The sequence below is a fragment of the Pseudogymnoascus destructans genome (genome assembly GCF_001641265.1).
Source record: "Pseudogymnoascus destructans isolate 20631-21 unplaced genomic scaffold scaffold_24, whole genome shotgun sequence".
Classification (NCBI taxonomy): domain Eukaryota; kingdom Fungi; phylum Ascomycota; class Leotiomycetes; order Thelebolales; family Thelebolaceae; genus Pseudogymnoascus; species Pseudogymnoascus destructans.
In genome coordinates, this window is record NW_020167543.1 from 225,610 (window position 1) to 249,660 (window position 24,051).

At 50.3% G+C, this 24,051-nt stretch overlaps 7 protein-coding genes across 7 annotated transcripts; 5 read left to right on the forward strand and 2 right to left on the reverse strand.

The window, feature by feature from the left end:
* Positions 1–1,626: 1,626 nt before the first annotated feature.
* VC83_08315 (uncharacterized protein) lies at positions 1,627–2,571 on the forward strand (the record flags this gene model as incomplete). Its single annotated transcript, XM_024471870.1, has 1 exon — positions 1,627–2,571. The coding sequence occupies one exon, from the start codon at positions 1,627–1,629 to the stop codon at positions 2,569–2,571; it is 945 nt and encodes a 314-aa protein (XP_024320679.1).
* A 199-nt stretch (positions 2,572–2,770) lies between these two features.
* VC83_08316 (uncharacterized protein) lies at positions 2,771–4,031 on the forward strand (the record flags this gene model as incomplete). Its single annotated transcript, XM_024471871.1, has 1 exon — positions 2,771–4,031. Exon 1 carries the CDS (start codon positions 3,381–3,383, stop codon positions 4,029–4,031), a length of 651 nt encoding a protein of 216 aa, XP_024320663.1. The 5' UTR covers positions 2,771–3,380.
* A 1,922-nt stretch (positions 4,032–5,953) lies between these two features.
* On the forward strand, positions 5,954–8,379 carry MT1 (Sphingolipid C9-methyltransferase 1). The gene is made up of 4 exons (XM_024471872.1): positions 5,954–6,114; positions 6,179–7,302; positions 7,359–7,467; positions 7,521–8,379. Exons 1-4 carry the CDS (start codon positions 5,992–5,994, stop codon positions 7,704–7,706), a joined length of 1,542 nt encoding a protein of 513 aa, XP_024320662.1. The 5' UTR covers positions 5,954–5,991; the 3' UTR covers positions 7,707–8,379.
* VC83_08318 (uncharacterized protein) lies at positions 8,076–9,896 on the reverse strand (the record flags this gene model as incomplete). The annotated part of the gene is made up of 2 exons (XM_024471873.1): positions 9,144–9,896; positions 8,076–9,086 (listed from the first exon to the last, which is right to left on the reverse strand). Exons 1-2 carry the CDS (start codon positions 9,399–9,401, stop codon positions 8,076–8,078), a joined length of 1,269 nt encoding a protein of 422 aa, XP_024320690.1. The 5' UTR covers positions 9,402–9,896.
* Positions 9,897–10,151: 255 nt separating this feature from the next.
* VC83_08319 (uncharacterized protein) lies at positions 10,152–13,242 on the reverse strand. Its single transcript, XM_024471874.1, has 3 exons — positions 12,445–13,242; positions 12,224–12,396; positions 10,152–12,170 (listed from the first exon to the last, which is right to left on the reverse strand). The coding sequence occupies exons 1-3, from the start codon at positions 12,691–12,693 to the stop codon at positions 10,322–10,324; spliced, it is 2,271 nt and encodes a 756-aa protein (XP_024320664.1). The 5' UTR covers positions 12,694–13,242; the 3' UTR covers positions 10,152–10,321.
* A 165-nt stretch (positions 13,243–13,407) lies between these two features.
* On the forward strand, positions 13,408–16,722 carry VC83_08320 (uncharacterized protein). Its single transcript, XM_024471875.1, has 5 exons — positions 13,408–14,267; positions 14,316–15,044; positions 15,094–15,200; positions 15,249–15,411; positions 15,463–16,722. The coding sequence occupies exons 1-5, from the start codon at positions 13,689–13,691 to the stop codon at positions 16,534–16,536; spliced, it is 2,652 nt and encodes an 883-aa protein (XP_024320701.1). The 5' UTR covers positions 13,408–13,688; the 3' UTR covers positions 16,537–16,722.
* On the forward strand, positions 16,632–17,630 carry VC83_08321 (uncharacterized protein; the record flags this gene model as incomplete). The annotated part of the gene is made up of 3 exons (XM_024471876.1): positions 16,632–16,759; positions 17,163–17,314; positions 17,374–17,630. 3 exons carry the CDS (start codon positions 16,632–16,634, stop codon positions 17,628–17,630), a joined length of 537 nt encoding a protein of 178 aa, XP_024320708.1.
* Positions 17,631–24,051: the final 6,421 nt, after the last annotated feature.

Below are 24,051 nucleotides of genomic sequence, written 5' to 3' on the forward strand. Positions count from 1 at the left end.
TCCCGCAATTCGCCAACCAGTCATGCCAGACAAACCTGCCAAATCCCTTATTCCCGGGCCATCCTAGTCGCGGGAATAACGCGGAAGTGACGGCCTGCCGAGGCGCATTTCTAGGCCCCATCTTCGGTCAACAACCAACAAGGAAAATTGTCGTTCGTATTGGGGAATGCGGTGAGGATGGCGACGAGGAGGAGGAGGGAAGAAAGAGAATAGGATGAAGATCATAATGAGATGGGTATGTTAGAGACCTGAAGATGGGGAATCTTCCGCTTATAAAAGGCACCATTGTTTGTGGTGGTGGGAGTAAGTTAAGTGCCGGACGGTGGGTTAGCTTCCAGAATCATTTCTCCACACTCCATCCCCCCCTGAACCACTTCCAGCCCATCCCAATACTTATCGCGGCCTTGGCCCGATGTTCGGCCCCAGGGGTTACGGCTGTGGGTTTATGGTATGGGTAATGTAATGCATGGGGAAGGTAGCTAAGAGTGATTTCTTTGCTTAATATCTCCCTGTGCCGCTCTCCTCCTCTTGTTTCCTGCGTTTTATCATTACCTAGCAGGCATCTTGCTATAGTTGCGACGGAAATAGTGCCTGCTAGCTGCGCCTATTCTCAGTCGATCGCCACACCACAATCTCTGCTCTCGGTGCAGATATTTTTCTTCAAGACGCGCAGATTTAATGACAAGGAGACTGCACAGAACGTCCTGTCTCTCGCTCTACTACATACCATGAACCCCAACCCAACTATCACCATATAGCACACGCCCATACAATGTCGACGACAACGCCCGTCCCCCCGCTCCCCAAGAGCTCCCAAGACTCCTCCTCCACAGACTCCCCAGCCAGCAAGCGCCCTCATACCCCAGAATCCGGGCCTCATCGGCCATCCACATCCAGCTCCGCCCCCACCATCCGGACCACCGCTGGCCCCGCTGGCCCCGCTGCTCCCGCCTTAGCAACATGCCTCTCTCACTCGCATGACGCTCCCCTCGCCGCGTACATCTCGCATCCCGCCATCGATGATGCTATCTATGACAGGCTTACCCCTTACCGGAAGCACATCATCGTGGCGCTGGTCTCGTACTGCAGCTTCCTGTCACCGATGGGGAGCACGACGATCCTGTCTGCTATCCCTGAGGTGGCGTCTGAGTATAACACGACAGGGACTGTGATTAATATCAGTAGTGCACTGTATATGCTGTTTATGGGGATTTCGCCTTGCGTTTGGGGACCTGCAAGTCAGATTTTTGGAAGGAGATGGGTAGGTTTTGTTTTTCTACCCTGGGTTGGGCTTTGGATGAAGGAAGGTCAAGGGTTGCCGAGAATAACAATTGTTTATCGGAACCCATTCGTCAAGTGACTGTAGGACCGTAGGCAACCTTTGGACCTACGCCTATCCGTTCCCCTTATCCATCAACAACCCATCGAAACAAATACTAACAACCCCAGGTCTGCATTTCTACCGCGTTCCTCTTCGCTTGTTGCTCCCTAGGCACCGCGCTCTCCCCCAACCTCGCCTCCTTCTTCGTCTTCCGTATCCTCACCGCCTTCGAAGGAACCTCTTTCCTCATCGTTGGCGCCGCCGTCCTCGGCGATATCTACCGCCCCACTGAGCGCGCCACTGCCATGGGCTGGTTTCTGTCCGGTACCCTCATCGGCCCCGCCCTCGGCCCCTTCATCGGCGGCATCATCGTAACTTACACCTCTTGGCGCGTGATTTTCTACCTCCAAACCGGACTCGCAGCCCTCGGCACAGTCCTCGCCTATTTCCTCCTCCCCGAGACCATTCACCAGACCAAAACACACCTCCTCGCCGGCCTCCCGCTACGCAAGCAAGCTTCTGTGCTCGCGCGCCTCACGAACCCATGGCGTGTCCTCGCGCTGTTCAAGTACCCACCCCTCACTCTCATCTCGCTCTGCAGTAGCAGTCTTGTGTGGAACATGTACAGTCTTCTCACGCCAATCCGCTACGTGCTAAACCCCCGCTTTGGACTCACAAGTCCTATGCAAGCTGGGTTGTTTTACCTAGCACCTGGTGCGGGGTACCTCGCTGGCACGTTCGTCGGCGGGCGCTGGGCTGATCACACGACGAAGAAGTGGATTAAGATTCGTGGGGAGCGCGTTCCTGAGGACCGCCTGCGGAGTGGGATACCGTTTCTCGGCATTGCGATCCCCGCCTCGGTGCTGATATACGGGTGGAGCGTTGACCAGTCCGTCGGCGGGATCCCCGTGCCAGTGATCTGCCTCTTCGTACAGGGCGTGGCGCAACTCTTCTGTTTCCCGAGTCTGAACACGTACTGCCTTGACGTCTTGCCAGAGTTGGGTGCGGAGGTGATTGCGGGGAATTATATGGTTAGGTACCTGTTTGGGGCGATGGGGACGGCGGTTGTGTTGCCGGCTGTGGAGAGTATTGGGGTTGGCTGGTTTTCGACTATTACTGCGGGTTTTATGGTTGTTGCTGCGCTGGCGGCTGCGGCGACTGTGAAGTGGGGGAGGGGGTGGAGGGATGCGGTTGATGAGAAGAGGAGGACGGCGAGGAGGGAGAAGGCGGAAGCGGAAGTGGAGGTGTAGGGGGAGGGAAGAGGGGAGGTAGGGGTGTGAGAGGCACAGCGGCGGAGGGTGATGAGAAGGTGTGAGGTGTGAGTCAGTTGTGGGCAGTTTTTTTTGGATTTATTGGCTCACAGCATAGACTGGAGTTCGGGATACCACAAGTTAGATGGTGTTGCTGTGATCATATATAGACTGCATATCTAATATAATATAGGAAGAAGTGTAATGGAATATCTACATACAGGTCGACTGGTCTACCTCAGAAAACTCAGGACCGTTATACCGAGGTAAACCTCTAAACGCGAGCCACGCCAGAGGGTGCAACCCAAGATGGGACGGCGCCAGATGGAGGAGCACCACCAGTCGAGTTTCCATCCGGTCCACCACCACCACCCATACCCTAATTCGCGTTCGCTACGCCACCATTCTCCGTCGGCGTCGAGGCAGGCGAAACGGTGAACTGCTGGGTAAGATCCACCCCAAACGAAACCCAACCAAAGATACCATCCGCAATGTGTCACCAATCAACGAGTACTCCACCACGGGATCCGACGTCGCCGCCTCCTCCGAAAAGATAGAGTCCTCAGCATTGGTAGTCAGCGGCTGCGTGTTCTCGCCATACGCCGCCACCGTGTCGACCTGGGAGATTAAGTCCTGGTCGAAGAAGATCTGGCCGATGTGCGAGGCGGTGTCGCCGCCGTAGGTGCTGTTGCTGAGGATGGAGCCGCTGAAGTGGGCCAGGACGTGGATGTGTGGGGCGCGGCCGGTGTAGTGGCCGGGGAAGACGGTGGTGCCTCCTTCGTCGAGATGGACAATCCCTGGCTTATATTATGGAGGAGTTGAAGAAAGTGCCCCAGGAATTGAGTAAAGTTTACGAGCATATTCTCAGCGAAGTTATAGAGCTTCGAAATCGGCCGAGAACCTTGCTTCTGATGCAATGGATCTGCCTAGCAGAGTCCCCTCTCACTGTGGCAGATATACGGTTTTCTATGGCGTCAGATGACGCTTATATCGATGAGCGACGGCAATCTTGCAGCGATTTGAAAGATTTCGTGGGGAGTGATGAGCGCATGCAGAGATTGATCACCAGCATATCCGGCGGCTTAGTGGAGACTATACGTCACAAGCACAATGGTTTTGTTTGCGTTCAGCACATTGATCAACCCGTCAACGATGGTTCTATTGTACAGTTTATTCATCAATCTATTAAAGATTTTCTCTTGTCAGGAGGACTGAAGTTTCTCGCCCAATATCAATATACCACGGCTCGGATGACAACGAGATCTCATCGTCGGCAATCATTGGCCAAAGCCACGATCGGTTATACATCGTGTATCAACTACCTGAAACTTGAAGATGTTTCCATTATATATGATAGTTCTTTCCGCTATCGAATACGGGGCCCCTCTCAACCGTTTGTCCGATATGCCACGCAGTACTGGCTGGTGCATGCAGAAGAGGCTGAACAGTGTGTAAGATAGTATAAGTTACGGCCCGTATACTGCCAGGAAATGCACATGCCAGCATAAAGCACGCGCGTGATAGTTGCTCTACCAACATGATAATAACCTCAGTAACACAATGTTTATTTATCTCAAAATTTCCTATTTGGGACCCACTCAGACTCTATGATGTCAGGAAAAGTGCTTGGCACTATACGGGTTCATACTATTTAACACACTGAGGCTGAAAGCTATGGGGTTTCGCAAAAATACCTTATTCAGCGCCTAGGACTCCGTCCAGATCAAGTTTTCTTTGATTGGGAACCTACCTATCGAAGGATCGGGCCCCAATGGGGCGTTTAGGCCATCGTTACTAAACATTGCATCTATTGCAAATATTCGAAGTGTTGCCATCCAAATTCTTGAAGCCGATTCGTTGAGGATAAATGATCGAGATTTCTATTGGAACGTACCATTATACTATGCCAGAATTTATGGTCATTGGGAGTTAGTTAAGGTACTCCTAGATGCCGAAGATCCTACAGGGGTCATTTCTAAGGACAGAGCCACAAAAGCTCTTATTGCTGCAGTTGAACAAGGGCACGAACAGGTTGTAATGCAACTATTAGGACGTGGCGCAGACGTCCGTGTGAACACCGTGATGGCTGGCAGCGCACTCGTAGCAGCTGTAAAAGCCACGACTCAGACTTTACCTGCGGATAGGGATAACATTAGGCATATTGGTACGAGGAAATATGCCAAGAAAGCAAGGCCCATGGAGGATATCTATTGTTATCAAATTATTGCTCGATCATGGGCCCGACGGAAACTCACGGGGGGATGATAACCTCACAGCCATACAAGAAGCGTCGTGAACACTGCAGCTGTTGCTATGTTGCTAGAGAGGGGTGCAGATGCGAATGCTAGTTGCGCTTTTTACGTTCACGAAAGAAATTTCAATGGAATGGTATCCCCGCACCCATGAGTTGCTATCCAAGGAAATGAATTACAGCGTAGTACATGCTGCTGTAGCCTTAGAAAATAAGGATACTGCAGCCGCAGTCACAAAATTACTGTTGGAAAAAGACGTGAGTGTCAACGAAGCCAATATGGATAGCCTCAATGAAAGGAAACATTCCTGTGGTAGAGTTGCTGCTCAAATATGGAGCAGACGTTCACGAGTTGGGAGGCTCTCTTCTCACCCTACTGCAACTGGCTTCAGCACAAGGACACTCAGCACTCGTTAAATTTCTACTTGAGAAGGGGACATCCGTCAACTTGCAGCAGCACGGCTCGACTACAATTAGCCGCATAGCGGTCGGATACAAATCTGGTAGGGTCGCTGTTCAGGGAGGGAGTCTGTCACAGAATTGCAGACACTGTCGGCAAATTGGATGCGGTGGGTGAGTGATCAGCTCATGCCATAGTTGCTCGAGAGTTCAATGAAGCCCAAATAGCAGCAGCGCAGCTTCAATGAAGAGCTTGGAGAGAGCGTAGAAGCCGCGAAGTTGGAACTGAGCGTGGAAACCGCGAATCTGCTTCTTGATGATGCTAATGCGGATATTGCTTGGCCTTTCCATCTTTTCCCAGTGATATGAACAGCCTCAATAGCAGGTAATACTAGAGTCGTTGAGCTGCCCAGCAAGCGTGGGGCTAATAATGCCGAGTTTGGGCTACAAATCTGGAGTGTGTGCGGCGGGGATTAGGAGCGGAAAGCAGCAATGCGACGGTGACGCGGTGATATAACATCCCCAGAGATAAATGGAAAAACTAAATGGAGTTGGTAGGCAGACCGTTAGGGGGAAGGAGCTTCCCTCTTATTTTATAACTTTCATATGAAGCGAAGCTCCCCCCAATTGGCAGACAATTGGCCCGTGCACGCGCATTGGCCGACCGGGCGGGGCGGAGCGGGGCGGCGTACAAATACTCGAGTACATATGTTTTGTAGACAACACGCATCACTTAATCTGTGTAAACAACGTCCAATCCACTTCCCAACATGTCGGACAAAGCACCAAGTGGCGGCAGCCATCTGACGAGCGACATCGACTTCATCAAGACGCCCAAGGCCGCCCCCGGATCCTTTGACACCGGAGAGGATTGTGGCGTGAAAACCACGGATGTATGTTGTGTGCCAGCTAACCCGGCTCTTTCGCGATGCCCTCAGCTAATTCAATTGTTTGCAGTCGCCCGCTATCCATAACCCTCCGCTTCCAGCAGACGGCGCCGGAAATGAGCAATTCAGCAACATCATCTTCGCCAGTGTGCTCCTTGGAGTGCCCACATACTTGGCATGGAAGGTTGGTGGTGGGCTGAAGACAACCATCTTCTTCGCCCTCATCACCTTTGTCCCTTTGCTTCTGGCATTCTGGACGGTCATGTCCACCTACAGCCCGCGAATCAATGAGAAGGTCAAGCTTCCAGGGCGCCCAGTGGAGCACTACCTCACATTCAAGAAGGAGGCCGACCGTGCCCGATTCAGCGGCAGCAGCAAGGTGCCTATGCAGACTTTCTTCGAGTTGTACTTCAGCGGCGACGTTGACTTCAACGGTGACTGCCTTGATATCATGGAGTACCGCCACGACTGGGCAACGTTCAACTTCACCTGGGACCTGTTCCGCTACATCCTCTTCACCTTCGCACCGGATGTCATTCTGCACAACCGCTCCCAGGACGACGAGCAGGTGCGCCCCAACTATGACCGTGGCAATGACCACTACGCCTGGTTCCTGGGACCACGCATGATCTACACGTCTGGTGTTATCTCGGACATCACCCGTGAGGAGACTCTCGAGGAGATGCAGGACAACAAGATGGCCATTGTGTGCGAGAAGATCGGCCTCAAGGAGGGCGAGACCATGCTCGACATTGGCTGTGGCTGGGGAACGCTCGCTAGGTTCGCAAGTGTCAACTACGGCGCAAAGGTCACTGGTGTCACTATAGCTGGCAACCAGACCGAGTGGGGTAACGACGCGCTCAAGCAGGCTGGTGTCCCTGAGGAGCAGAGCCGTATCCTTTGCAGCGATTACCGCGACATTGTCAGCTCCAAGTTCGACAAGATCACGCAGCTCGAGATGGCTGAGCACGTCGGCGTTCGTCGCCTTACCACCTTCTTCCGCCAGTGCTATGGCATGCTCGAGGATGACGGATCCATGTACGTCCAGCTCTCTGGCCTGAGAAAGTCGTGGCAGTACGAGGACTTCATCTGGGGCTTGTTCCTTAACAAGTACATCTTCCCCGGTGCGGATGCCTCGACGCCACTCAGCTTCTACATCGGTTGCCTTGAGAGCGCCGGCTTCGAAGTCAAGAGGTAAGCAATCCGCCCAACTAACTAGGTGACGACAGACACTAACTCGGACGCTACAGTGTTGATACCGTTGGTGTCCATTACTCGGGCACTCTCTGGAGGTGGTACCGAAACTGGCTCGGAAACGCCGAGAAGGTCAAGGATACCTACGGCGAGAAGTGGTTCAGAGTAAGTCGCGCATGCGTCTGTTCTTCGCCAATACAGAGACTAACACACTTTAGATCTGGGAGTTATTCCTGGCCTACTCGACCATTGCTTCGCGCCAGGGTTCCGCAACCTGCTTCCAGATGGTTGTTGTCAAGAACCTCAACTCGAGCCACCGCATTGACGGCGTTCACTCCCAAGACGGCCTCAGTGGCGCGCTCGCCAGAAGCAAGGCGGCTGGCAAGGCTACTTTGGCTAAGTAGGTGTCCAGACAGGCGCAGGGAAGGCAAACCTGGCCAGAAGCAACGCGGCTGGCCAAGAAGCTCGCCTGGCAAATTGGATATCCGGACATGTATAGAGAGGGGTAAACCGGCCAGTCTTATTGCCCTCGGATGTATAGCTTAAATGTTTGAACACGCGTATTCTAACTAGTTTATTACGATAACTGCTATACTTGGCTTTCTAATATTCAGCAACCAAGAGCTCTGGGCCCCCAACTCTATCTAGATAATAGTGTACGCCCATTCTCATCTATACAACCCGGCCAATTGGCCAACTATTTGTGTCATCCAGTCTTCTATCCCCGCATACCAAAAAACCCGCGTAGAAAACAGAAAATCCCAGACTACCCTCTAAAAGAGATCAGTATAGTATCCCAGCGCGGGCTGTTTGTTTCCCGTAAACGTCTCCGACAGGCTATCAAGCGCAGCATGGTGCTTCGCATACTCCATCCCCCTCGCATTCTCCGCCTCCACCATCTTCCAATCCCACCCCGTCACCGCCGCCGCCTCCTTCGCAGCGCCATTAGCAGCACCATTAGTATGACCATTCGCACTCCCATTCCCCAACACCTCCTCCTTCCAATTCGGTATCCCCAAAAGCGACAACACGCTCTCCTCCCCCCCCATCTCCTCCAACCCCTCCCTCTCCTCCACAACCTCCTCCTTTTTTCCATCCATCGTGTTCCACCCCCCCGGCTTCGGCGGCAACAAGTCACACATATCCAGCACAGCCTCAGGATGCACCGTCAACCGGCCAACTTTCATGACGTACTTGCTAATCGCGCTCGCGAAGATGGCGCCCTCCGGCACATCCGGCGGCGGCGCAGCAACCCTCGCTTTCCTCGCCCGGCGCTTCGTGCGTAGGAAGCGGGGGACAAAATTCCAGTCCGCGGGATCATCTAGCGTCCACCCCGCCGGGCGCGCCGTGCCCGCCTTCACAAAATGCGTAGCAACGTAGAGCCACTTCCTGTCCCAGGCGAGCATACGCGACCACATCTCGTACTTCTCATACGGGCGAATCTCGCGCTTAAAACTGCAGTGTGCGCCACCTAGCATGATTCCCCATGCGCCCTTGGCGGGCTTGCCGTCGGGGCCGATGATGAGGGAGGGTTTGCGGTGGAATTCGCGGATGGCGACGTGCATGAGTGCGGCGATGAGGTGGGAGCGGGTGACGTCGAGGTCGGAAAAGTAGGTGCTGTTTGATTTGTGGAGGTTGTAGTCGCATTCTGAGGCGGGGGATTGGGCGGGGGTGATGCAGGGTTGGAAGAGGGCGGGGAGGTGGTGCGGGGAGGAGAGACCGGAGGTGGAGGCGTCGAAAGGGGGGGCTTGCATGTGGCTTAGGATGCCGTGCCAGACGCGTATCTGGAGGGGGGGGTTAGTGAGTTGCGTAGGGGGAAATTGGGGGGGGGGGACACGAACATGCCACACGAAGGGGAAGTTTTTGTAGTTTGCGAGCACGACGGCTAGGGCGAGGATGCGGGAGTAGTTCCCTGGCCCGGTGAGAAACCTTGTGACGAAGGGTCTACTCTTCCATGCGCCGACGGAGAGAGCGGCTGCCAGGACGGCGGTGATGCTTCTCAGCGGGAGGCGGGAGGCCGACATCCTGCGCTGTGGTTGGGGCGACGCGTCGGAGGACGAGGGTGGTGAGCGCGCCGGCGATGGCGGTGATGAAGACATAGATCCAGAGGGGGAGATGGCGGAGGGAACACAGGAGGGTTGTGCCGCAGATTGGCATCCGTAGGCGGTGCTGACTGGGGGGCGATATGGGGATTATATTGTGCGGTGGTGGTATGGATATTTTTGTGTCAGCCCAGTTCGGGTACCTCGGGCTTTACGCGGTCAGTTACAAGGGTATGTGATATTCACATGCGTTGCGGTTTCTGGGGTCGCGTCGCCGTGCAAGCGCGTTTCTGTTGGGACAGTATGGGGATGATAAACCTATAGAAACTAAAACTCAACGGTTTATAGTTGATGATGTTTATGATGTCTTAATGCTGGATTGGGGGTGGGATTGGGTGAGAAAAGTCAACAAAAGATTTTGCAGTCCACGGGCTAACCATCAACAGCAAGATATCTCGAACTAGTTCTGCATCTGGTATATCTTTGACCTCGGCAAAATAAGATAACGTGACCCTTTAGGACACTATGCGTCGCTTCATAATCGATCGCAAGTTGTTAGCATCAAGTTGGTGGACAATACTACGCGCTCGAAGTTGCTCTAACGCAAGCCAGCACCACGGTACGCTTAATGTTCTGATGATTGCATACATCAAGCCGCGCCTGTATGTACGCCTTCATCCATTCATACTTCTATATGCGTGCAAGTTGCGCTTAGTTGAGTAGGGAGAGCGCTGCCGTTAGACGCTTTATTATCACCTCTTGTGCGGCTCTCAATTAAGGTTTCACGTCCAGCAATACCCAGATGTTCGCGACGATCCATTGTTGAGTTATTTACAATTATCTGAAGTTGGTAGGGTAAAACCACCACGTTACCTAGGGCCCCGCATTACACCGTCACGTCACGTACGCTACTCTAAAACACAAGCCCCGTCCTGCTCTTCAACCTATGCCATTCTCACATGGCATCCCTCGACAGCTCACGCCGCGCGCCGAGCAGTCGTGCTCATCAACGTAATCTTCTTGCCTTTCTTCTTCTTTCCTCCTCCTCCATTCCCTGCCTTAGGCGCGCCTCCACTCCCCTCACCAACCTCATCCGCCAAGCTCGCCGCCTCAACCTGCCGTATCATCGCCTCATTCTCCTCATGCAGCTCCTTCTCCCAGTCCTGGAGCCATCCATCATTGCCACTCTCCTCATGTGGCACTTCATTCCCATCCGTAGGTGCGAACACCGTAGTTCCCCACACCGTACGCTTCTGTGGCGGGCTCGTTCCCGGAGAATGATTTGCCAGGCTCTCAAATCCCGGGCGATGGTGTGTAGCATATGGCGGGCTATTCCCAGCTGTTCCGTCCGCATTCGCCTGTTTGACAAGCGGGAGGAAATCCGCAGCGCCAAACCGCTCCTCCGCAACGGGTGTGGAGAATTCCTGGCGCTTCTTTCGGACGTTTGCCCAGCGCTCTTCGTCCTCGAGCTTCTCGGCTCGGACGCGCGCTTTCTCCTCTCGATTCTCCTTCTCGCGGTTCTTTTCGCGGCGACGCGAGATATCCTGGGCGAAGTTGGCGAGGACAGAGTCGGGGACTACGTCGGTCCAGTTACATTCCAGGAATGAGACTTCGCAGCCGTATGGGAGGTGGGCGAGGTATTTTGTGCGCTTGCGTAGTTCGTCGTCGATGATGTGGCCCGTGGAGATGTGCTCGACACGAGGGAGAAGGGTTGAAGGGAAAGATGAGAAATTGCCAAAGGCAGCTTTAAGTATGCGAATATCGAGGGGCGCAAGATAATAATGCTGGAGACCCTGGTAGAAGTAATATGGTGCATGAGGCTGTGCTGGCAGATTGTGAGCTTGAGCGCTGTGAGCTGGAGCGTTGTGGGCTTGCGCCTTGTGAACCGAATTGTTGTGTGTAACTCCCGACTCGTTCAAAGAAAGGTGATTGAAAGCATCGGCTACGGGGTTCAGGCGATGTTGGCCGGCAGTATTTGATAGTTTTGATGGTGCTTCCTCCGTGGTGTTCCCAGAAGGGGTGGAAACAGGAGCAGCTTCACCATCATGAAGTCGGATCCATGTCGTTGCCGATTTCTCATCTTCGGTTTTGGGTTCCTGAGCCTCCTGAATCTCGTGCTCCTTTGCGTGCCTGGCTGGCTGCTTCGATATAGCCGGAGCATTTCCCATGCCCTTAATGTGCTCTTTCGCCTCGATCACGCTCCTAACGGCCTTCTTGGCCCAAATTGTCTCATCGCCAAACATCAGCTCGTCTTCCTTCTCTTGCCGTTTCAAGTCGTCAATCTCCTTGTCAAATTGCTCAGTCATATATTCCTCCGTGCCTTTCATAACGCGAGAATAATCCGTGACTTCAGCAGCAAAGTACCATGGGATGTCTTCCAGCCTCCCCATAGATTCCGCCTCGTCCCTTGGTAGGGTCAAGGTGCTACCCGGTTGACGCATAACCAATCGAAGGATGACATCCTCTCCCTCCTTCGGCGCCGGGTTTTCCTGGCCAGTAAACCACCTTACTGGTCTAGTATCAGACATATATATGGAGTCCCAACAAAGAGGGCATTTCTTCCATCTGGTCTTTTTCTCGGGAGCTTCATCGTCGGTAGAATGCATATACCGAATCAAACATGGTAAACAGAATATATGGCCACATTTCGCCATCCGAGGCGCTACAGGATGTGATAGACATATCGGACAAAATGAAAGTTGGGATTCTGCAGACACGAGGATCTGCAGTACGCTGTCCCAGTCGAGTGGTGTATCAGCGTCAATGGCTTGTGCTCGGTAGTGACCGGAAGGGTGTACGATAAAGCGGTAGTTGGCATGGATATATCTGCGCCTAAAGTCAGCTTTTCCTATGATAGCGGCAACAACAGGGTTGCATACCTCGCCTTGTCAGAAGCATGATAGCCAGATCCTAACCCCGACCTTGTATATCCATATTCCCTACCACTAGACCTTGGATACACCTCTGCGCTTGGTCGAGGTGGTAGCGCAAAGTTCATCAAATGCGTGATGGAGGTCTGGCCTCGTCGGCTGGTTGAGTTCCTCATTGCAGACTGGGTCCGTTAGCTGGGCCCTTCTGTCTATTCCATTGTATAACTCACATTTTCAGCATAAGCATCATCCCCAAGCAGCCCCCCTGGTCGTCTATGCTTCTTATGGTTCTTCTTCGAAGACTGGTTGTTCCGAGCAGGACCGTGGGTCGTATTCGAATGAGCACTGCTGGAGCGTCTGGTGCTGGATTCGAAGCTGGGGGACGACGGGCCCTGCTGTTGCTGTTGGGGAGTGGTTGTCTGTGCGGAGGAATGATTGAGTTTTCCTCCAAGTGACGCTCCAGGTTGCGTGGAATTCATTCTCGTTACAGGTGCATAGGAGCAGACAGGCACAGTTTCTCTTGGACGTGGGTATGTTTGTCTTGGGCGGAGGTCTCCAGCAGAAGGACAGAGGGGCACGGCTTGTCTCTAGCGGAAGATCTTGTCTTGAGCGGCAGTTGCTTTACGCAACCGAGATATTGACTCGGGAAGCAGAGAGTAAATCGTAGGTATCAGAGGAAGAGAGTGGCGGCCTCCAAAGTCAACATGACGCATGGAACCTGCACTACTCAGTGGACACAGGTTTATTGAGTTAATGAAGCTGCAGTGACAGTCTCCGTCGCGCTCAGCCCTATCCCTTCCGTATCCCCTCAGTCCCTATTTCCCTCTGTTGTTTGTGTTTTGTTGATATGGACAGGACCCCAGAGAGCGCTGGTTGTTTTGTCGAGTCACCGCCGTCAGCGGGGCAGATGTCGGGACGGCGAGCAATCCGACGCCTGTTTATCGCCAGTGAGCAGCAGGTGATCTGTGTGCAACAAACAGCAAATAAATTAATTCAGTAAAATTCACACAAATTTAGTTAAATTGCTTAAATTATAATTTATCTACCGCATCAGCACAAACAATCATCCTATATTCATAGTCATGTTGATTAGTCATGTTGATTAGTCATATTGGGTGTAGCTCAGCCTTTCTACGGTGAGGAAACCATCCAATAATGCACAAATCATAGAGTGCGGCACAGGAAATAATCCCCAGCTTCACGTCGACGACACTTCATCTCCCAACTATCACCAACCAACACGCCGACCGACGCCGTGTCTGCCAACATTATTTGCTGTCTTCCTTTGTTCAAATATTATCTGTGCTGTCATTCCACAGCAAGATAATTAACGGCTGAGTCGCTGCCAGTTCTTCAAAGTTCCACCACCAAAACCCACTTCGATCTTCTAGTCGCGCCTATTGCTTGGAAATTTACAAACATCCAGGCCGCCTCGACAGTCCGAGACGGTTTGGACGAGACCTCTCACGCCGGCATGATGAACAGTCGTCATCTGCCGGCAGGGCAGGGGATGCATCATGACAACAGACGCCGACAATACAACCAGCACGGCCAGCACAACCAGCATTATCAACAACATCAGCAGCCGCCACAGCAAATGTATAATGCATACTACAATCAACCATACTATCCACAACAGCCTCCGCCGCCGCAGTACTACAACGCCGGGATGCCTCCGAACCAGTACAACCCATATGTAGTATATCGAGGGTCGCCATCCATGCCGTACCAACAATACCAGATCCCACCTGTCATGTCGACCCCCCCATATCCACACCCACTTCAACCGCCTGCGGTAGTCACAACACCATACCAACCTCATGTGCCTACAACACCTTCATCTACGCGTTCCTCATATATAGCTCCTGCGACAATCCCAGCTCCAGCCGCGCCTCCGCCAGTGGCTGAAGTTATCGCCCCTGCCCAACTACCTCCAACTTTTATTCCGCAGCTCGGCGCACCTCTGACTCCTCCCGTCCAAGAAGCTCCTCAGTTCCCCACAGAAACATCAGACGAAGAATCATCTGAGACTAGGATCCCATACTGGCCACAAGTAAGTAACCCATATCTGACTCACAGAGACAAGTTCTGACTTTACTAGCTCCCGTGGCACTCTAGACCCGACTTGCCATGGCCAGCCAGGTTAGCGAAACAAAAGAAACGAAAGACTGCGCCCAAGCAATCAACGGTGGTTGAGCAAAAGGATGTCCAACAATCGGGCCAAAGTGACTCGACGGTTTCAAACACCGTTGACACTACTGAAGCTTCCGTGCCTCGCTCCGAGACTCCATCCACAACACAAGCTCCCTCCGAACACGCTCCATCGACAAATCCCACGACGCCATCTTCTTCCCAGGCAACTCTACAACCTGCGGTCAGCTCTGCAAAATCTGCTCATCGCCACGTGCCTCCTCCAATCATGCCAGCACTCCCAAGAGTTCAAGCCAAACAATCACCAATTTCTGCCGAAGCTAAGTCGGATTCGCCCAAGGGGCCACCCCAAGATAAAAAGCCAGATTCAGATGCAGTTGCCAATGGACCAGACGTTCAAGCGCCGCAGGCTGATGCTGAGGCTGCCACGGCTGAGCCAACTCCAGCACCATCAGGGCCGAAATCCTGGGCCAACCTTTTCAAGGGACCTACCCAAGCCACACGCCTTGATACTGGCGTGTCAGGTTCTTCTACGACTGCTGCAGGCTTTGCGAAGTCGAACAACGAGTCATTGGCTGACGCCCTCGTTTCTTTCAATGCCAATATTCACAGCGGCAAAATCTCATTCCTCGAGCCGAGAGGCCTTGTTAATACCGGCAATATGTGTTATATGAACTCTGTAAGATTTAACTGCTGTACAAAAATCATTCCCCTCTAACAGCTACCAGGTACTTCAAGTTTTAGTCTTCTGTGTGCCTTTTTACGAACTTCTTGATCAAGTTGGCAAACGGGCGGCGCATAGTTTTAAAAGCGATACCCCATTAATCGACGCTATGTAAGTTTCCATTCCCATACTCATTAGACGATGTCTAACATTCTACAGGATTATGTTCATGCGCGAATTCCCTATTATCGATTCAGCTGTGTCTGTGGAGAAACTTAGAATGAGGTTGAAAGATAATGAGTTGGAAAAGTATGGGGATGCATTTACACCAGATTTTGTTTACGAGGTTATCAGAACCTTACCAAGATTTGCATCAATGAGGGTATGTACACTTTTCCATGAATCCGTACTTCCCTAACTAACTCTACTACAGCGCGGGCATCAGCAGGACACAGAGGAGTTTTTGGGGTTTTTGCTTGAAGGTCTTCACGATGAATGCGTACAGGTTATGCAGTCTACCAGTTCCGTCGATGGATCACCAATTGTGCCTTCATCGCCCGCTGTGAGCCAGGCTGGCTCGGTTTTTGGAGAAGGCGCAAACGGATGGCTGGAGGTTGGCCCAAAGCAAAAGGCTGCCATCACAAGATCCTCCGGCACAAGACTGGACTCACCAATCACAAAGATATTCGGTGGCACCCTTCGCTCGGTGCTCCGTGTTCCCGGACTTAAGGATTCCGTCACGATGGAGCCATACCAACCCCTCCAACTCGATATCCACCTCCCATCCGTGCACAACATCATTGACGCCTTGAAGGGTCTAACGAAGCCAGAGACCATCACCGGCGACTTCAAGTCCCCCCGCGGATCCAACGTCACGGCCACAAAGCAAGTCTCGATCGAAACGCTCCCGCCAATGCTCATCCTGCACCTCAAGCGCTTCCAATACGACAACAGCGGCGGCACGCAGAAGATCTGGAAGAAGGTTGGCTACCCCCTCGAGCTCGAGATTCCCAAGGAGGTCTTCGCGCGACAGAAGCAAGGTGGTATCCTCAACCACGGCGGCCTGCCTCGTTACCGTCTGACGGCCGTTGTGTACCACCACGGCAAGAACGCGAGCGGAGGCCACTACACGGTTGATGTGAGGCGCCAGGACGGGCGCGAGTGGGTGCGTCTCGATGATACGGTGATCCGTCGCGTTAAGTCTGAGGATGTGGCTGAGGGTGGTAGCGAGGAGGACCCCAAGGTCCTGGCTGCGGCGCTGGAGGCGCACAACAGGGATACGATCCCCATGGCGAACATCTTCGCGGGGATGAAGATGGATGATGAGGACGAGGAGGCGAGCGAGTGGAAGCAGGTTAATGGGGAGAAGGTGAATGGAGCGGGGAAGAAGTGGGCGAGTGTTGCGAATGGGGTTGCGGCGCCGGCGGGGAAGAAAACCGCGGCGGAGAAGTTTGGGATTAAGGATAATAAGGTGGCGTATCTGTTGTTTTACCAGAAAATCGAATGAGAGAGTGCGATTTAGGTGAGCGAGCGGAGTGGCTTAGGAACGGATGCGGGTGCGAGAGGGAGAGGATGCGACCAGGAGAGATGCGACTAGGAGAGATGCGACCAGGAGAGATGCGACCAGGAGAGATGCGACCAGGAGAGATGCGACCAGGAGGGATGCGACCAGGAGGGATGCGACCAGGAGACATGCGAGGATTTAGCGGATGCGAGGATTTGGATGTACTGTAAGCGGAGGCAGCGAGAAGTTCCTCGTTTGGGAGAGTGAGGTGGAGTGGTGCAGGTGGAGAGGAGAGGCGAAGTCGCGCGTGTGGTGGTGGTTGGGCGGCTTCAATGTATACTACTATACTGGTGTTTTTAGTCGTGTCAAAAGTGTGCGGCATAATCGAAGATCAAGCGCCCGCGCGAATATTACCAGACAGATCTATCCTCATCAAGCAGCGTGATAGTGTGAAGACGGGTCCAAACTGATGTGAGAGTATCACCTGCATGGGTACAGAATGAGAAGTTCTTGGCATCCATATACACAATTTCAAACCCAACATAATGGACACTTGCATACAGCCTATATACCCAACCAACGTGAGGCTCCTTCCCATTAACAGTCCCCATAACATACACGCCCTCAAGCAATGTATCAACCCCACTCCCTATCCGCGGCGACTACATCCAACTCTCCCTCCGCACAATCACCATCCTCCTCAGCACCACCACCCTCACCATCCTCCTCCACATCCATCTTTCCCTCCACCGCACCTTCAGCCTCGGTATCAGCGCGATGCGTACCCTCCCCTCCCCTACGAGCGCTGAGTATTTAATATAACTAAACTAACACCCCCAGGCGGCCTACGCCCTCTGCCTCGACAATTCATCCTCCTCCTCTTCACCTCTCGCTACCGCCCTGCACTCCGCCAGGTGATTAAATGGCTATGGTTCTTCGAGCTAACCGCCGTCGTTCTCCTCGCCATCGGTTTTGCGTGGCTGCTACTCGCAGATTTTGGGAGGGAGGCGCGGTCGGGTGGGTTGAGTGTAAATTATGTGTATCGCGATGCGGAGGATCTGGGGTGGAGGATGAGGGGGCCGTGGGTGTGGGGGTGATGTGAGTGGGCCCTCTCCTTGACTTGGATCGGTGGGTTGAAGGGGTGGAGAACGCTTGACTTTGGAGTAGGGTTTTGCATTTTGGATTTATGGTTTTGGGGTGTGTGGATGCGTGTATGGAGGAGAGGAGGGGGCGTTTAAGGGGTAGCGACTGCTCTCGGGCATACCAACCAGCAAGACATAAACATACACATCACATCACAGCAGGATACGGCACAATTCGAACATTAAAGCCCCTCCATTTTAGGTTTGACTCTCCATTGTTAGTTGTTTAGAAAACGCGTTTTGAAGTTAGTAGGTAGTAAGGTGGGGAAAGTGATCGACTTAGTGATATAATCAACTTAGTGATAAACCACGTTATATGTTTCGTTACGCCCCCTAGGAAGCAGTTCGAGTTTATCTTTCACGTTAGACATAAGCGGTTCCTTCTTAAGGTTGGCAATCATAAGGGACACCTATAAAAAAGTGACTTCTGCTTCCTTCTTTAGAACGGTTGTAACCATTTCTTTGACTCTATGTGTATATTTCTTTCGTTAGCAAGTCGATCAACCCAGTGTGTTAAATAGTATGAACCCGTATACTGCCAAGGAATGCACATGCCAGCATAAAGCACGTGCGTGATAGTTGCTCTACCAACATGATAATAACCTCAGTAACACAATGTTTATTTATCCTAAATTTTCCTATTTGGGACCCGCTCAGACTCTATGATGTCAGGAAAAGTGCTTGGCAGTATACGGGTTCATACTATTTAACACACTGGATAAACTCAAAATCGATATACTTAGAAAAGTCGTCGTTAATGTTAGTAGAGTTCATGAATAGACAAGTGCCTACGTTTGGCTTAGTAACCATACATCGTTACAAGAATATTCTAGCTCGACGGTTAATGGGTTTTTTCTAGCTAGCTCGCTTTGCTAAGCGAGCAGTGTAGTTAAGAAATGTAGTTCCTTACCTAGCTAACAGGGCAACCTTAGGTGTAATGGTGGGTGCACCAGATGTGAGAATCTAGCCACCCAGGGGAAGGGATGATTGTAATGGTGGGTGCACCAGATGTGAGAATCTAGCCACCCAAGGAAGGGATGAATTTACTAAGACAACACACTGTCTTAGAAAACAGAGCCAAAGGGTCGTAGCTTAGACTATTCCACAACGCAGCAATCAGGTGTATGATGTAGTGAAGTGGTTCAGACAAGTTGCAACAAATGTTGAGTCTGGGAACTCAGGGGTAAGTCAGGGGTTAACACCTCACTGACTTTTCAGAAACAAGGAGTAACAAGATCAATGCTTGGAAGCTTGGAAAAGACGTGGAAGTATGTGATAGTCGATTTACTGTATTGTCTGCTTGCCCTTTCTTAAGGAAAGGGCAATCCTATTTATGCTAAAGGAATGTAGTTCTCTCATTTTCCAAGACTTTCCATGACTTACCAGGCTTGGTAACTGTAGTCGACGTAAGAGAATCCCATAGAACCATCTCTTAGGTTCGTAGCCTATAGGAAGTAAAAGGAGGTCCAAGGTCAGAGTACCCCTATAGACAAATTATGTCATAGACAAATTATGTCACAGACAAATTATGTCATAACTTAACCAATCTTGTGGGTAACTAAAGAGCGATGACATGTAATGAATCATAGAGGTTTGTAGGAGCTTTTAGAGCTATCGCTCATGCTCCTAGGCCTCTAGTTGGTAGAGATATGTCATGTGGTAGTATGAGTTTTGTCATGTAATGAATCATAGAGGGTTGTAGAGATATGCTATGTGGTAATATCGGCCCAGTAACTAAGGAGCGATGACGTGTAATGAATCATAGATGGTTGTAGCAATCGTTGAGTAGTATTGCTCTTGTTGTTGGTGTGATAAGCCAAAATATGTATAGTGACTTGTAGGTTTGAGGAGGAGATTTCCAAGTTTGCTCTTGAGTTTGATAGCAAACTGAGTGCAACGAATGTCAGTATGACATGATCCCCCTTTTAAGGACGTTTGTTGGCTGTCTGCTTGCCCTTTAGCCAGGTGGCTTTCTTAGAAAGAAATTCTAGAATGAGCTTAGATGCATTTTTTAGATTTCTCTTAGGCTCCCAAGTGTTGTCACTTGTAGGATAGCCTTTCCACTTAACGAGGAAGTAGTCCTGACCTCTAAGTGTCATTTTGTCAAGGATAGACTCTACTTCATATTCTGGTTGATCCAAGATCAGAACAGGAGGTGGAGGAGACTGAAGTGGTCTTAAGGAACTTTCTTGTGCCTTAGACAAGAGAGATGCATGGAAGACATTATGGATAGTCCAAGTAGGTGGTAATGCAAGCTCGAAAGCATTCTTGCCAATAGTCCTTGTGATCTTAAAGGGTCCAAGTCTTTTAGTATCAAGTTTGTCTGATGGTCTAGTAGTTGTGATATGTCTTCTAGACAAAAAGACTTGATCACCAACTTTGAATTGTGGTGCAACCACCCCCCTGTTAAAGGCCTGAGCCTGCTCGTCTTGTGCACGCTGTATTTGGACCTTGAGATAGTCCTGGAGGCCCTTAAGGTAGATGATTCTTTCAGTAGCAGAAGGGTTTTTGAGATTTTCAGGACAATTCAGTTCTGCCACTTCAAACCTAGGGTGATAACCATAGTTTGCATAGAAAGGTGTCTCTTTTGTGGTGTTAGAGACCGTGTTGTTGTAAGCAAATTCTGCAAGATGGAGAAGATCTGCCCAGTTGTCTTGAGCATAGTTTGTATAAATTCTTAGATATTGTTCAAGTACAGAGTTGACTCTCTCTGTCTGGCCATCTGTTTGAGGGTGATAAGCTGTAGAAAAGCGTTGTTCCATGTTTAAGAGTTTAGAGAACTCCTTAAAAAAGTTTGAAGTGAAAACTGCTCCCCTATCTGAGATCCAGTGTCCAGGAATTCCATGATATTTAAAGACCACCTTGAGGAATAGCCACGCAAGTTCAGAAGCTGTGATAGTCTCATTGCAAGGCTCAAAGTGTGCCATTTTTGTGAGCCTTTCTACCACCACAAGGATAGAGTCATAAGGGGTAGCACCCCCTTTTGGGATAGAAGGAGGCAACTTGACTATAAAGTCAATGGATATGGAGTCCCATGGGCGTTCTGGTATAGGTAGAGGCTGCAAGAGGCCATAGGGCTTTTGCCGTGTAGGTTTGTTCAAGTTGCAAGTAGTGCAAGAAGATATATAGTCTTGAAGAGTAGTCCTTAGACTAGGCCAGTAGAACTTTCTTGTTAGAAGTTCATAAGTTTTTGCAAAGCCAAAGTGCCCTGCAGCTGGAGCATCATGGAACTGCTGTAGGAGGTGTAGCTGTAATCGTTTATCCCTTGGGACATAGATATAGCTCTTGAATAAGAGAAGTCCTTGCTGATTTTTTGAGAAATTTTGTAGTCCAACTTTCTCAAGAGAGGAGCCTTTCTTCTGGAGGTATTCCAAAGTTCTTTTGGCAAAGGGATCGTGGTTGTAAGCATCTTTGAATGCTTTAAGAAGTGTTGCTGAGGGTGTATAGTCTTTAAAGGTCTCTGGTTTCTGAGAAGAGGTAATGGGGGCAACTTGGTTTTGAGGGGATAAGTTTCCCTCTAAGTCCTCTGTAGTGCGAGGGTTGCTTAAAGATGCTGCTATAAGCTTTGTAGAGTCTAGCAGGGCCTTTGTATTGCTTGTTTTAGCAGAATCTTGGTAGTCATGTCTTCTTGAGAGGAGATCTGCTCTTTGATTCTTGGCCCCTGAGACATGTTTTATAACAAAGTCAAAACCTCCTAGTTGTTCAGACCACCTTGCTTGTCGTCGATTGAGCTGTTTAGTGGTTGTAAAGGTCAAGAGATTTGAATGGTCACTGTAAATAGTGATAGGATAGTTTGCCCCTTCAAGGTAGCATCTCCAATGCTTTAGAGAACATACTATGGCAAGCAGTTCCTTGTCTGTAATGGGATAGTTTTGTTCAGCTGCTGATAGCTTTCTTGAGTAAAATGCCACAGGCTGTAGCTCTTCTTGTTTGTCTTTTGGAGCTTGGTATAAGATTCCAGAAATGGCAAAATCTGAGGCATCTGTCTCAAGAGTGGCAGGTTTCAAGGGGTTAAAGTGTAGTAACATTTTCCCTTCTTTAAATTCTCCTTTAAGAGCATCGAAAGCATCTTGCTGTGTCTTATCCCAGTGATACAAAGTGTCCTTGTGAAGTAATTGAGTAAGGGGTAAAGCCAAGGATGTATATCTTGGTATAAACCTCCTGTAATAGTTGGCAAACCCAAGGAAAGACTGAACCTCTTTAATGCTGGAAGGAATAGGCCACGTTTGTACTGCTTTTGTCTTTTCAGGGTCCATCTGAATGCCTTCTGTTGAAATTCTATGTCCTAAGAAATCAACTTGAGACATATGGAAAAGACATTTCTCAAGTTTGTGTCATACTGACATTCGTTGCACTCAGTTTGCTATCAAACTCAAGAGCAAACTTAGAAATCTCCTCCTCAAACCCACAAGTCACCATACATATCTTGGCTTATCACACCAACAACAGAAGCAATACTACTCAACGATTACTGCAAACTCTTCTACTACATCTGTTTATGCTACATACATCACGGCATATCATTTGGACACTCATTGAACAAGTTATTAAGAAAATCTCCTCCTTAAGGGGGTGGGCCAATACTACCACATGGCATATCTCTACCAACTAGAGGCCTAGGAACATGAACGATAGCTCTATAAGCTTCTACAACCCTCTATGATTCATTACACGTCATCGCTCCTTAGTTACCCACAATATTGGTTAAGTTATGACATAATTTGTCTATAGGTACTCTGACCTTGGACCTCCTTTTCACTTCCTATAGGCTAGGAACCCAAGAGATGGTTCTATGGGATTCTCTTACGTTCACTACATGATTAGCAAGCTAGTTGTGGGTCGCACTTGATTTCTAATACATTTACCAAGCCTGGTTAGTCATGGAAAGTCATGGAAAATGAGAGAACTACACTCCTTTGGCATAAATAGGATTGCCCTTTCCTTAAGAAAGGGCAAGCAGGCAATACAGTAAATCGACTAGCACATACTTCTACGTCTTTTCCAAGCTTCCAAGCATTGATCTTGTTATTCTCTGTTTTTGAAAAGTCAGTGAGGTGCTAACCTCTGACTTACCCCTGAGTTCTCAGACTCAACATTTGTTGCAACTTGTCTAAACCACTTCACCACATCATACACCTGATTGCTGCGTTGTGGAATAGTCTAAGCTACAACCCTTTGGCTCTGTTTCCTAAGACAGTGTGTTGTCTTAGTAAATTCATCCCTTCCTTGGGTGGCTAGATTCTCATATCTGGTGCACCCACCATTACATCGTCGAAGCCAGCCTACACTGAAGTCTGGGCAGACTGTGCTATCGTTATGTGGAAGGCGTTCCCAGATTTGTCACGCCTTTTGTTGAAGTAGATCACCAGTTGTAAACCCTCCATTCGACTCAATTCGAAGTTGCCAAGTAAGAAGAAGCTTTTCGACTTCAGGCCAGTTTCCAGTTCGTAATCGTGCTCTGTTGGTATTAGGAGCTTCGTCAAGGCTGTCAAAGTGATGGCTGAGAGACTCAGAGACTGTCGACTGGCTAAGTTTGTGGTTATATTGCTGGAGGAACCATTCGATACACTGCTTTTGAGTTGGCTTTTGATGTTGTTTCTGAGCCCAGGCACGAAGGGCACGGCGTTGTTCGAGTAGAATAGGCTGCTTTTGAGGCATTCTGAAGGTCAAGAAACACACATTGGTTGATGGATAATACGATAATTGGAGGCAGAATGATGATTATCTTGAATATCGGACAATATATGGTGTTTTGATTTGGTGCGAGAAAATATATCGCACAATTGAATATATCTGCTAACCGAACATCATCTTAGCGGCATTTGACTGTATATTGATTTTTATGTAATCCAACTCTGCACCTGTGACTCTTGACCCAATTGTTACGACGGAACAAGAAGGCTGGCCAACTACAGGACAGGAAGGAGGGAGGTCACATGAGACCGGCCCTGGTACCTGGAGGGGCAGCGGGGAATAGTAGTTCCGAAAGTATCACGTGACGGACTCGCAGGATGATGAGAAGAGTCCTAAGAGTCCAGGACTCCGAGGACTCGAGTGAGTTCCCAGGAGTCCACTAGGCACGTGATGGACTCGCAGGATGATGAGAAGAGTCCTAAGAGTCCAGGACTCCGAGGACTCGAGTGAGTTCCCAGGAGTCCACTAGGCACGACGCCACTATATAAGTAGATAGTATTTCCTTAGATAGGAGCTTCGTGCTCAACTCAATACAGTATTTGTTATATACTAGTAACGTGTTACTTGAAGCCTTTGTGTCTGATCCCCTGCCTCCTCTGATAAGTAAACCTTTACGCAAGAGAACCTCTGTGTCTTCTATCGTTTAGAAGTCAGCGTTACACCAATGCCTCGAGAGCGAATT

What these genes read in the sequence shown, in the direction of transcription:
- VC83_08320 (XM_024471875.1), top strand. Translation starts at nt 13,689, where the DNA reads ATGATGAACAGTCGTCATCTGCCGGCAGGGCAGGGGATGCATCATGAC. An exon ending in ATATGTGTTATATGAACTCT is followed by an intron (nt 15,045 to 15,093) that starts GTAAGATTTAAC and finishes AACAGCTACCAG; the next exon opens with GTACTTCAAGTTTTAGTCTT. An exon ending in ACCCCATTAATCGACGCTAT is followed by an intron (nt 15,201 to 15,248) that starts GTAAGTTTCCAT and finishes AACATTCTACAG; the next exon opens with GATTATGTTCATGCGCGAAT.
- MT1 (XM_024471872.1), top strand. Translation starts at nt 5,992, where the DNA reads ATGTCGGACAAAGCACCAAGTGGCGGCAGCCATCTGACGAGCGACATC. An exon ending in GTGGCGTGAAAACCACGGAT is followed by an intron (nt 6,115 to 6,178) that starts GTATGTTGTGTG and finishes AATTGTTTGCAG; the next exon opens with TCGCCCGCTATCCATAACCC. An exon ending in GCCGGCTTCGAAGTCAAGAG is followed by an intron (nt 7,303 to 7,358) that starts GTAAGCAATCCG and finishes CGGACGCTACAG; the next exon opens with TGTTGATACCGTTGGTGTCC.
- VC83_08319 (XM_024471874.1), bottom strand. Translation starts at nt 12,693, where the DNA reads ATGAATTCCACGCAACCTGGAGCGTCACTTGGAGGAAAACTCAATCAT. An exon ending in ATGATGCTTATGCTGAAAAT is followed by an intron (nt 12,397 to 12,444) that starts GTGAGTTATACA and finishes TAACGGACCCAG; the next exon opens with TCTGCAATGAGGAACTCAAC. An exon ending in CATGCTTCTGACAAGGCGAG is followed by an intron (nt 12,171 to 12,223) that starts GTATGCAACCCT and finishes CTTTAGGCGCAG; the next exon opens with ATATATCCATGCCAACTACC.